Source organism: Clavelina lepadiformis, chromosome 6, assembly GCF_947623445.1.
Source record: "Clavelina lepadiformis chromosome 6, kaClaLepa1.1, whole genome shotgun sequence".
Lineage (NCBI taxonomy): Eukaryota > Metazoa > Chordata > Ascidiacea > Aplousobranchia > Clavelinidae > Clavelina > Clavelina lepadiformis.
Window position 1 is genome coordinate 16022106 of NC_135245.1, and position 13381 is coordinate 16035486.

General features: G+C 34.6%; 1 protein-coding gene across 2 annotated transcripts; it reads right to left on the reverse strand.

Annotated features, from left to right (window-relative positions):
• Positions 1–1629: 1629 nt before the first annotated feature.
• On the reverse strand, positions 1630–5735 carry LOC143462353 (uncharacterized). 2 transcript variants are annotated; one of them, XM_076960485.1, is made up of 9 exons: positions 5436–5735; positions 4525–4701; positions 4259–4423; positions 3959–4111; positions 3573–3784; positions 3186–3424; positions 2998–3101; positions 2794–2859; positions 1630–2633 (listed from the first exon to the last, which is right to left on the reverse strand). In XM_076960485.1, exons 1-9 carry the CDS (start codon positions 5482–5484, stop codon positions 2284–2286), a joined length of 1515 nt encoding a protein of 504 aa, XP_076816600.1. In that variant the 5' UTR covers positions 5485–5735; the 3' UTR covers positions 1630–2283. The 2 variants fall into 2 exon arrangements, with proteins under 2 accessions (XP_076816600.1, XP_076816598.1); XM_076960483.1 differs by having other exon boundaries at positions 3959–4174; positions 5436–5733.
• Between the last annotated feature and the right edge of the window lie 7646 nt (positions 5736–13381).

Sequence of the window (13381 nt, forward strand, 5' to 3'; positions counted from 1 at the left end):
TTTTTAAAAAGATACATTTTTTGTTTTTAATAATTAATACTAACCAATTTCCTTTAGAGCGTGATATTGATAATGTTGGCTAAGTCGTCGATTGTTAAAGATTGGTCAAAGCCAAAAAATAACCAACCCATCACCACATAAATATCAGTATAATAAAGTTAGTGCCAAGTTACAATTAATAAAAACAAACGACTATGTTACAGTAGTTCCAGATCATAGAATAAAAAAGAGCTCATTGTTTTTTAACAATGCTTTATCTCACATATATTTTATTTCTCTTCATAAGATAAAAAGAAAAAGTCTTTGAAGTATATTTTTATCAGTTTTATCATGGCTATCTATCATACCACTTCATTTTAAGTAGCTGGTGGCAATTGGGTTTGATTTACAGTGGTATCACTTTATTTGCCATTCTCAGCTCCGTTTCTGAGTCATAATCGAAGTATGTTCTTCTACAGTAATTGACCGATTACGAAAACACTGATTTTCCTTTCGCTCAAGTCGATTAAGCGTCTAGTTTGCCGGTCTGTATTTGGCTTGACAGAATTCGCCTCTTTGTTGTGGTCGTAAGAAGAGGACAACATAAATCAAATTTGTCAGGCACCATTAAAGTATTTTCTGTAAATTTGTTTTCACTGTAGCAAGGTGCGACTGGTGAAAAGTTTGTTGTCGTTTTTTTTATGGTTGTCATCAGTGTTTTTAAGGTGTTTTAAAAAGGCCAAGACGATTTTTTTAATTTCTGCAACGGTCTCTCAAAACTCATACTTTTGCAACTACAGCCAAAAAAAACAGGTTAAATTAAAAATCAAGATATTTTAAAACTTTTAGCGGTCATCAAAGCCAATCTTGAAAAAACATGTTTTCCGTGATGACCAGTTGACTTAAACATTTTAAAATCTTAATCAAAGGTACATCTTTGCTTTTCTAGTTCAAAGTTCTTAGCTCCAGTTCTTTCCCTACTCGGTAATCATGGACAAAAATTAAAGACAATTTCCTCCCGGTGTAGAAACTTGATTGTTCTTCGACAGTTTTAAGTCAATGATTTATTTCGTTTCTGTATGACTGTATCGGTGACTAATCATCAAATGAAGTTTTACTTGTGAGGAAAGTTAGACAGAAGTTGTACCACTTACCACTTTTGTTTTCACTGGTGCAAGATTTTATTTTAATATTAGTCTTTCAAGGTCAAATTAACGCCAAATAAATTTTTACCTTTAAATGAAGAACGAGAAAAATTTTATCTATCGGCTGACATAAACGTAACACACATTGGCCTTGTTCACAACTAAGCAAATTAAGTTAATTAACTATAATTATGCTTTTCAGAATAAAGAGCTTTGTTTCCAAGTCAGTCTAAAGAATTCTTTTTGTTGGCAGTGGCTTTGTCCGCTAGATTTGGTTTACAAGTGGCAAAACACTCTCCCACTAACTTTTATATCAATAAGCTCAAAATTGTAAAAGTTAAAGTTATTTGTTTCACACATTAGCCAGTTGAGTTGTATAAACTGTAAGTTCTAAAGAGTGCTATACTTTTCGGATTTATCTACTGTATTTCTGAAAATTGCAGACCCTTGTAATTGTTGCAAGGCAGTATGTCCGGAATCGAAAGGTTAACTTTTGACCTTCCCTTGTTCACCTTGTATTAGTAAATACAACGATAATGATAACAACGTTCTAACATAATTGCGAGAAAAATTTCACAAAAACTGATTATGTTGGATTCAACAATAAGATTATATAATAAGAAGCACTATTTGAAAAACTGTTTAAATAATTATTTGCTAGATTGCATGAAAATTATTGCATAAAAAATAAGTTTAGATGAACCTAAAATAAAGAAAACAGAAGAAAACAAAAAACAAAAAGTTAAGCGTTTACTAACAAAAACCAATAATAACACAACGTTTGAAATAAATAATAATAACAAGTATTTTCACATTGACACACAATAAAAATACTTTTAAAGTTTGCTCTTCCAGGTACAGGTCAGGTACAAAATCAAAATTTATAATACGTAGCAGGAGTATTTTTGTATCAAAATCTACTTTGTCTAAGCTTGGATACTTAATGGGCAGTTAAAGCTTACGCGTTTAAAAAATATATAGATCATTCATAACGATAACCATAGAATAACTTCTTCGCCAAACAACTTTTTGGCAAAATATTTAAAAAATTGTTTTAAAAAATTTTATCGTTTAAAATTCATCTACTATCGCAGCTTAACATGAACAACAGTAAATAGAATCAATAAAATTAATAAATAGTTAAATAGTAAAAATTACTTTATGCGCTAAAGAATATTTCGAAAATTCGGCCTAAATGTTCTGCTTGAGATAACGGCATCACGGCGTCAAATGACTTTTTATATCCAGTTTGCATCGCGTTAAGGATCAGCCCTTTTCTTCCTTTGAACTTTTTTTCACTCCAAAAAATGTATCTCTCGCCTGGTACTAGTTCGTATGGACATTGACATTTCTTGGCGGTCAGTGAAAACTTTTTGCCTTTAGGTGGCACCAACGTCATCTTCTTGCGTTTGTTTGTAAATTGTTCCACATCGTCTAACTTCCATCTTCGAACTTGCCTCTTACCAAGACCTGTTTCTGTTGGTTGACCAGTAACCGTGGCAATGTATACTGTAAAAATATGAAACAGATTGATCATCAAGTATTTAAAAGTATAGATAAATGTACAGTTGTTCTAGTTTTTTTTAATGCTATTTCAGTTTTTTTTTTACTTTGTCTTCGAAAACGAATAATATATAAACAAAGTTAAGTTAATTTCAATCGAACTTACCGTACAAGCCATTTTTGTGAAACTTTTGATTGAGGATATGTATTTTCTGTTCGGAAAGTGTGCAATCTGCAAACGAAAATTTCTACAATGAAATACCAAAAGAAATAGTACAAAGTAAGTAGACGCGATTCTTTCTTGGATTTTGCTTTAATAAATCAACCCCATACTTTGTGAATGCTTTGTTTTGGATTGCTAGCAACTGACCTTTAGGCTGCAAATGCTTCCCCATTGCAGCACATTCATCTTCAACAATCTCACCATCTTTGCATGTATGTGTTCTACTGTCGTAACCTGCCATTCCACAGCACCTGAAAGAAGCGGGATACAATTTATTACTTCTAGTTACATTCTTCTTAAGCATTGCAAACAATGTTTTATTGGCTATAACTTACCGTCCGTATTGCTCTGGAATATTGGTGATTCGATTATTCGGGCAACAAGTTTCCATAGTTGGGTTGTAAGCACTGGTACCATTAGCACAGCATTGTTTTCCATTTTGCTTTCCATTTCTGTAATAGATCTCTTTGGCGCAGCATAAATCGATGCTGGTGTTGAACTTATGGTTTGGTGCGTCGTAGCAGATGTCTTCACCTTGTGCTAGTATCACCAGCCCTACTCCATCAATACAAACCTATATAAAGATAGTCAAATGCAACGAAATGTTTACAGCATGCAAAGAAGAGAGATAAAGTATACAGTGAATTTGAATGGCCAAATATTTAGAGGCTTATCCAGGACAATTGTAAGTTGTTTAGATATAATTTATAATTTATAATAACCTGGATCTCTCCGCTTCCAGTTTCAGAGCGGTAGGACTGCAGTCCATGGCGAGTACGGCACAGTTTGTCGTGATGAAGACTTGATTTAAGCACCAAAGTACCGGTAGGCCAATGGCAAAGGTGGGTACCGATGTTTGCCAATACATCGCTGCAGCATAACTCTCTGATTGGATCATAGGCTCTTCCGTTGCATTGCCTTATTTCAGTTTGATCTACAAAAATTAGCAGAATTTTCTCAATGACACAATATTGCAACGAAACACTTGGCCTATCTATGACTCAAACTGTTTAATTGTGACAGTTGAACCAGTTTACAAGCAACAAGTATACAAAAATATTGGCTGTATTATGATCAGCTTAAGATTTCATATCTGCATTATCAATACCTTTTTCCTGTACACCATAATCACCACAGTACTGAACTGCACTGTTATAAGGAACGTTCAAGCAACAAGCGTTGAAATTGTTGTGCAAAGTGTAGTCACCGTCACCGTCACCGGATTTACAGCAGGCTTGCTTTGTCACGTTGTAGATGACACCTTGACAGCAGTTTAATTGAGGATCAGTTAAATATTTTTCATTGCAGCAAGTCCCACCAAATGCTGCCAAAATAAAAATTGATCACTGAATCCATAATAGACCGAAACACTTACACAATTTTTATATTTGTTGTAAACTACACTTACATTTTAAGTGAACCTGTCCATCTGTAAAGTTTTTCAAACAACATTCTTCTGTGTTTGTATCATAACGTTGAGTAAAAGCACAAACACTCTCATTCGGGCCATTTTTTTCTACAATTTCTCCACTTAAACAAATATGGGTGAGCACATTATACCTTTCCGCAATTCCTGCAAATGGAATAAACGCAAGGTTAAACTTGAAGTGCTTCAAATAAAATAAGACCATATCTAATATTCTGTCAGGTTTTATCACACTTGTTCTAGATTACCGGGACAACATCTATGACCGCTGGAATATGGGACAACTGCGTGGACATTTTGTTCCTGGTTCCAACAGCATTGCAATCCTTGTAATTCACAGATAAAATTTGTGCCGTTGCTGAATGTGCAATATAATCCTTTACATTCCGGTAGTATAATGGTCGCTGGCCCAGCTAAGGAAAAACCTTTATATAAAGTAAGTAGAATCATCAAACATTAAACACGACATCAACGTGAATATTTAATAAAAATGGTAGCTTACGTACTGAAACCATTTTTTTATGTCAAACGCGTTTTATTTCAGCGGTTAATCTCCTGTTGCCTCAAGAACATTCGATAAACAACTAGTGAATGATCCCCCCCGTTTTGTTGTCAATTTACTTTAGGCGGCAAATCAAATATTTCAGGATATAATATCAGAGAAAACAAACACGTGATTAAACCACGAGAGAGGAGCAGAAAGCGAGTCATTGAAAAACCGCAAAATATATAGAAGTCAAAATCTAAAGTTGCTTAATTGGCTTATTTTAAAGTGTTTGCGTTGCTCAGGTTCTTAACACTGCTGTTAAATATAAACAAAAGATGAACTTGTCTTTGTTTGTTGCGCATGAGCCGTAAAAAATAATCAACGGCAACGGAGAAAGAATTATAAGATCCTTGATGATTTATTTTATGCAAGATTTGCGAACATTATTGTTTAGCTATGCAACTAATCGTAATTAAACAATGTGCAGTAACCTTTTCTGCTCAGTATGTCAATACAATGAAATTAATTAGTTAATATCTCATAATTTTGTTGTTTGTTTTCGAACGCATTCTCATTCCTCCGATTATTTACTGTAATCTAATAAAATGCATTTTGCAAACTTGCTGTCAAGTTTGTCAAATGCTAATCAAACTAGTTTAGCTGTAGACTTACCTAGACTCAGAATAAGAATTGTTCCAACAAGATAAGTTGTGACAACCATCGTAAGAATATGCAAATTTTCCCGGAGATGGAGAGTTTTTCTTCGGCTGATAGTCAATATTTTTCCCGAAACAAAATATTATCAAGACTTATCTTCAGCTTGTCTTAATCAAAAATGTTGCCTCAGTGGAATTCGTCTATGTACTAGAAATAGAGATGTGTTCGCTTTATATACTACGCGAAGGGAATAAAACTAGACTTTTTTTTCTACCGGCAATGCGAGGGGTTTCCCATTATTACGTAACACTCTTTCGTTTAGGTACTTGCTTTGTTTTACATCACCCATAGTTTAGGTTGCTTTTCTCCCTTTGTACTTCAATGAATGCAAACATAGCTATTTTCTTTGTTGAATATAATACACCTGACAAACTATAAATACTCCTCGGTAGTATTTTGGTACCATATACGTTATTCTATCTGCAACTCTGTTCACTTGTATGGTATTCTTGCCGTTGCCATAAAGGTCTTTTTTGTTATTAATACATTGTTATTTTTATGGTAATATTTTAAAGTCTACCGGTTTTAGGGACGATAAATAATTGATACTAGAAATATACGTTTTTGAACATCACATAGATATTTACTAAAGTACATAAAGTAGACCTTTCGTTCCCGAGCAGCGATTGCGTACATGGTACACTCGCACACAAATGATCTCACTCATGTGCGTGTCACATGATCGCTTCTGATCAGTGAGCCGTAGCGAAACCAATCAATGTTTGAAGAAACAGCGGCGATATTCCAATTACGATTACCAATACAATAGGAAAATCCCCCATTTTTTGAAGGTATAAAACTTATTACGTCTAGTTGCGCTATGGCAAGAGTAAATGATGTTTTCCAAGTTTATGACGCGTTTATTTTTATGTGATGTCTCATGATAACTTCATGAAGTAATCATTGTTTGTCCAGAAACTTGACCGGATTCGAATGTGTTTTCTTCCGTCACCAACGTACAACTTTAAACGTCACAATAAACAAAAACCCAAAAGACAAACCATTTTCCACTACAAAGCACCACATACAGTAGCTGTTATTTTTTGTAAATCTTAAATTTTTACTTTCATTTTGATGTTTAACACAAATTACGGAGCCGTTATTATTAACAAGTTATATTAAAGTCATCGTTTGCTAAAGATGCTAAAGAAATCGCCCAATTTTTATAAGCTGTTATAGTTAGGCCTATCATGCGGATGGAAATAATGAAATAAACCAAAATAACCAAAATAAAAAATAAACCAAAGGTGCAAGTTTGAAGATTATCCAACTTAAAAAAATATTTAAGCATTTCTAAAGTTGTGTTAATAGTAAAAGAAATAAAAAAACGTACTACAAGGTGCACAACAAACTATTCATTATATAGCAGAAATTCTGGAATCACTTGGCTCTCGAGCTAAATTTAAATAAGTCGTGTTGAATTGACAAATAAAACATTTTTATACGAATTGATTAATGCATTTAGTGATTTCAGTGCTTACCAATAATATATTTAGTCATTTTGGCTTATCAAACCTTTTAAAACGATGAAGTAATCGACTTCTGCGTAAAGTAAAAGAAAAAACCAGTAACATAGGTATAGATATACACATTCAATCTTTATTGACGTGCGATCAACTAGATATACCGAACCTTTACGATCAAAGTGTTGACCGCCATCGACGTATCGGGCGCCCCTGCTGTAAGATCATTATGACGTAACGTGTTTAACTAACAAACATCGTCTCTATACATCAAAAAGTGAGAAAGTGAATGCAGTTGTTCCGCTTTCTGCATGTAGTTCGTTGTTAAAAATAGGCTCTAAGAGTTGTTGGAGAAAGACAGGTAAAATCTCAATTTAGTTATATAGAAGATAGATTTAGATTAGATTCAAGTAAATATATGTTATAATTTTTAAGTTTTTGGGATAACAAGCACCTAGGAAAATAACTTCGAACGGAATATCGCTAATTGGCGCGAAATCGTGAGAATGCGGCGAACTTAGCTAACTTTGCGAGTTTTGTAAATTAATGTTTTTCATGCATAATCTGCAAGAAAAATATTAAGAGAAGCAAATTGCCAACTCAGTTTTCCTCCTCTGACTTACATTTTCAAACAGAAAAGTTTTGGCAATTGGATTAACTAGATCATTTGTAAGCTTGTAGGTCAATTTCGAATTTTAACCAGCCGACCAATGACTTCAACTTTTACTATTTTCATCTACACACTAAAAAGAAGGCATTTTATATTTTACAACCATGATAGGAAACCATCATATTTCCAAATCGTAATACTCGCTTCTGCAGTTGCGCTCATTATCCGCTAATGTTTAAATTTAGCGCTATCCCCACCTAAAAGCATTTCAATAATGTGACGAAATCGCGTGTTTTGTTGATTGCGAAATTACGGCCTTTCGTTACGAAACACAAGGGTCGAAAAGCAATTGTCCTTTCATGTCATTATTCTCATAATCAGAATAGCCGTCATGTCCTTGACTTATACTTGACAGCGGTGCTTCTACAACTTCCATTGGTGAAATCATCTTTATCCAAAGTTCCAAACCGCCGGAAGTCATTTGCTAGAACCCTATATGTCCAACCGTAAGTCTCATGCCGTCGTAGACGAAAAATGATTTCAGTGTTATGGAACGAGCTGTTTAATGAGAAAATAGATTTGAATACAGGTTTCAGTTCACTTTTATATAAAATCATTGGTCGGCGCTCCAATGCTTTGCGTGTTCGGAACATGTATAAGCCCCTGAAAGCTTCGTATTCGTCATGTATCTTGTCGTAAACTTTTTTGGCTAATAAGGCGTAAAATTTGGACAAAACTCTCGCATGTCTTCCCTTTTTAATCTGTCATTTCCTTTTATGTCGCAGTGGTTTGCTGACGGCCTCCGGTATGATTAACAATTACTCTTTTCCAAATATTCTCATTGACTTTATGTCAATGTAAAGAGGCCGCCGTTGTTATAAATGATTTTACTATTCTACTGACTAAGCAAACAGGACAAGTCGCATATTCCAGTGATGAAACATGAAATGAGAGAAACCAAATTCCGGAGTACACGTTTCACTAAAGGGCTTGTTCATAAAATACCTTACAACAACAAAATATGTCAAGTATATCTTTCAAAAAGGAATATCATTACGTGTCAAGTATAACGGTTATTACACCATCGTTCGAATTTAGTAAGTGCCCTGTTGACATATTTTCGCATGTGTTACATCACCCCCATTATTTAGCAAAGGTTTTTAAGGACATTGAGAAAAATTCTTTAGACTTGAAATTTCAACTTGGTTTTGAATTTGGATCATTTGGAGCTGCTTTCTGTAAAATATATTTTGCTCGTTAATTCACAAATAAACATTTCGTTTTTTTTTCCTAATCGTTACATCGAACGTCGTAAAGATTCCATAATATTATTAATTAGTTCTTTTAGTTCTATCTTTTGGTGCTTCAAACCAGGGCTTCCCAAACTGTAGGTCGCGACCCGGTTTGGGGTCACAAAATGTAATTTTGGGGTCGTGAAAAAAAATCAATTTTAATATATTGAAGCATCTCTTGTTAATTGTTTATTTATTACGTGGTTCCTTTATTACTGTAGGCTACAGCTACTGTACTTTGTTAGATTGTGTGAATTTGCACATTTGTATGATTTTGCCAGAGACAAAAACACCACTTGAGATTTGTAATTAGACGTTTATTGTTTTAATATTTTTAACGTGTAGGCTACCCATCAAGCGATCGAATAAATTTGTTTCTAAAAAGGGGTCGTAGAACAAAAAAGTTTGAAAAGCCCGGCTCTAAACAAACAATAATCTCAGAAATTAGCGTGCCAGGCTAGTGGCCAGAATACGTAGGAAGTAGCCCTATTTATTTATCGCTAATTTGATCGAAGCACCAACATTTTTTGCCAATCTTATTTACACGGAAGAATTTGTCACCGGCAATCGATTGAAAGTTAGGTTAAGAGTTTTTGCTGAAAGGCGATATAACTACACGAATGCTACCACATTTACCGCTTGATAAAGTGCTTTGGGAAATGGCAGTTTTGAATACGGAAAATGTTTGAAGCAGACAGTTTTGTGTGAATTTTTGTTGAAGTAGTCATCAAATAAAGTCAGAGTTTTGTTTGTTAAGCAAGCGTTAGACAAAAAATTGTGAAGAAAGTTTGTCACTAACAACTGTCATCCGTTTATGTGCGGCACAAGCAACTGAAATTACAAATTTCACGCGCATAAATTTAGCGCAGCTTATTGATGTTTACTTGTTTGTTTGAAACAATCAAACCGATCCTGATGGACACTCTTTAATATCCACTTTATTTGCATTACGAGTTATCCTTATTTATGAAAAGACTTTTACTTGCCTATATGTCTTGCGCCGATAACTCATTTCCATGCTGAACGTGTGATAACAAACATGAGAAATGATTATACAGATGATTTCACTTGTAACCTAATTGAAAATACTTTACAGTAGGCTATATAGGAATGTTTTGAGTATATGACACGACACATGAATGTTTAGGGCACGTATAGAAAAGTTTAAAGAAAAGAACACGAGCACAAAATTATTAAAAACCCAAATTTTAAATCATAGGAATGTTAGGTTCATGTTTTTTGACCTGCATAGGCGTGATTTTGGCCTCATCCGTCATTGTCTTAGCTCATTGTTTGGAATATATTAACAACTGATTGTTCAGTTTTGCTTTGGCGACCTGGATAAACCTTTAGTGATACATTTAGGGTGGGTTGCACTGTACATACGTGTGACAAGAAATTTGTCACTACCACTGTCGCAATAACTTTTTTACTTACTTTAACGGTTGTAATGTAATAGCGCCATGTATTCACTGATTTATATTCGTTTGTTGTTTGTGGAGTGTCATTATCACGTTTTAAGTAATCACGCTTCCCCATCCTCACGCTTTAACATCTTTGTGTGCACTTGTTTCAATGACCGGCGATGACGTAGTTTTGTCAAGCTAGGAAGTTTGTAGGAAGTTAGTTCGACTTTTGGGCGTAGGAGAGAACAGACGCTATCGATATGAGCGTGGTTGTAGTTTTTTAGTGAAGATATGCCTGTTGTGCTGAGTAGTGATATTTTGTTGCCACTTTTCATATTGCTCCTGCTTTTTATAACGGCTGAGAGTGAGATATAAAAAGGAGCAAAATCGTTCTAGCGGTCGGGCCGACAATTCAAGAACGAACCTGGCAGTCCTAGGATGAAACAAACCACACATCACAAATGCATAGGTTAATTAGACAGTAGGAACTTAGTAATTAAGTTTGTATAATGACCTTCTTGATATCTGTTCGCTCTGAAAACCGCAAAACATTTTTATAACTTTTTCCTCATGTAGTTTTATCGCTAGGTGAAACCCTCTTGTTGTAATCAAGACGAGAGATAAGTATGAAATTACTTGATAATTTGCTGGGTCTGCGACAATATAAACCCGGCACAATTTCTCCCGTCTAAAGTTGAAAACGATCCCTATATTGTTAACCCGAAACCGAGAATTTTATTTGAAGCCAGTATAAGGCCCGAAATTTAAATTTACCGAATGAATCAAAGTCATCTTTTGATGACATTCCTAGACAGGAAACGTTTTCTAAGTTGCCCTTTGCTTTTCGGAGGAGGTTTTTAGCATTCTGAGCGCATGCACATTCTTGTAAAGAAAGTGAAATTACGACGCAAATATGGCAGAGTGTGAGTACGAATTCGGGCCTGAATCTGGCTCGAAATTTTTTTCCAATTTAACCCGAAAAGCCCGGCCCGACTTCAACTATGCTCCTGTCATGTAAACAAGTGACAAATCAGGACAAGTGCTGGCAAGTTTTTTGGCTATGAGGGATTTGTCAAAATATCTTTGTTTTTACCGAAAAGTCAACCAATACCTGGCGCTTTACAAGATAAGTATAACGAGAAAAATTTTAATCCGATGTTTAATAATTGCTGGTGCGTTGTTTCATGACTGTTCCAAACACTGCGACCCAGCTAATACAGAGTTATGTTAATATGATAGGATTAAGTACTAAGATCGCTCAGCTTTATGACATCATCGATGAAAGCTTTGCTAACCTCAGCCTGTTTCCATCATCAACGTTATTCAAGTTTAAAATGTTGTTTTTTTGTTACCACCTCTACCACTGATCTTTACAGTTTATTATTGTTTGATGACCATGGATAAATGGTTTTCAACATATCTCAAAAGCTCATCGAGGCACTCAAGCTGCTCTGTTACTACATAAAGAAAACATATTTTTTATCTCGAAAAAACGCTGAGTTGCATCTTAACATTCTTCTTTTGGAGAATTTTTTTGTAAAATTTATTTTATGTAGCTAAAATAGAACTGAATGTTTAAATGTACAACTACAAAAGCTTTCATGGTTAATGTTAAAAATTGTTATCCTGAAAAGTGAGAAATCCATAATGAAACAAAATTATGTAAATGACGTCAATCTTACTGTAACACAAAGGGAAAACACCAACAGGGAATTTACCGAAGACAAATAGCGACCCTTCGTGACCCTTACAGGCTGTTATCATATCCTTAAAGGCGAAGACCAAACACAGGATACGATTGCTCATTCGCCGAACTCCACAAAAATTATCGCACGAACAATAGATTATAAGTGAACTGACTCATGACAAACACGTTTCAACAATCTGCCTATCGGCAAATTTGAGGAAACAGCTTGACAACCATAATTCAAAGCCTAAGGTATCATTTATTAAATTTTGATTAATGTTTTTCTACTATTCCTTGCTGATATTTAATTCACCGCTGTAGGATTTTGCGAAGCTAGTATTTTCAGTTACAGTTTCAAATAAAAAGTAAAATATCGCAGAGATAAACAACTGTTTGAGTTGTAACCGTTTACAAGCAAGTTTCTATCTTTGAGTGAAAAATATTTAAAAACAAACTTAGTTCTTCGAATTGAATAGTGTTAGTAGTCTAATACTTGCATGGCGCGTCGCTTAAATTTAATACAAACAATTTGCTATGAAGAGTTATGATTAAATTGCAGTTGGAAATAATTTTATTCAGTGCATTGAAATACTTTAATTTTCGAAAGTTCGTTTTGGCATCTGAGGAAATTATACACATTGCCCTGGCATTGGGTAACACGGCCATTATTATTTTACAATCACGACAATGTAAGAATGACAGTCGAGTGTGCTTGGTGCTTAAGTAGAAGTGCTTGATTTTAAATGTGCTCAATCTGGCATTCGCTTCGTCATTTAAACTCGGAAGTTCCTTGTGGCACTTGTCTAGAATTTCTCATTCGAGTTTGATTTCTATTGTTACGTCACAAAAGCTCTTCAGCGTTCTGAAAAGGATCTTTGAGCACTTGAATGACGGAGGTTAACACAAGTTAAAACATCTGAAATGAAACTAGGACGTCGTCCAACCAACGGATCACTAACGGTCTGCCGTCTTTGGGGAAGTTTTTCATACAAAAATAGCAAAACACCCGTATAAGAATTACTGCACAAATGGTTTTCCTTGTGAACATCACAATGCATCTTTGACGTCACAAAGTAAGGGAGTCCTGGTTGGCAAAATTAAACCAAAATGAACTATTTTCAACCAACAAGTGTTCACACTAATAAGAGCATTACAAGACGTCAATGAAGTCTATTAAAGGACAAGTAAGCTTCCTGTGAATAAAATTTCTCCACTATAAAAAGACAATATCTTCTATTTTCGTTCCGTGACCGGTGCCTACATGTTTGGGAGACAAAATTTGTAAGATAATATGGAATAAGCCTACAACCAAAAAGCTAAGTATATTTACAGAGAAAAAGTTTTCATGCGATAACTTTCTCTATGTAATTCACAAAATTCCGAGAATCGAACACATTTGGTCTAATACGATAGCTCTAGAATTTTTTACCACATGTTTTTCTC

Bases quoted from the DNA above. Each gene is read 5' to 3' on its own strand.
- LOC143462353 (XM_076960483.1), bottom strand. From the start codon at position 5,484: ATGGTTGTCACAACTTATCTTGTTGGAACAATTCTTATTCTGAGTCTA. The intron at 4,175-4,258 runs GTAAGTGTAGTT...TTATTTTGGCAG, and splicing joins TGGACAGGTTCACTTAAAAT to CATTTGGTGGGACTTGCTGC. The intron at 2,860-2,997 runs GTCAGTTGCTAG...TTTCGTTTGCAG, and splicing joins GAAGCATTTGCAGCCTAAAG to ATTGCACACTTTCCGAACAG.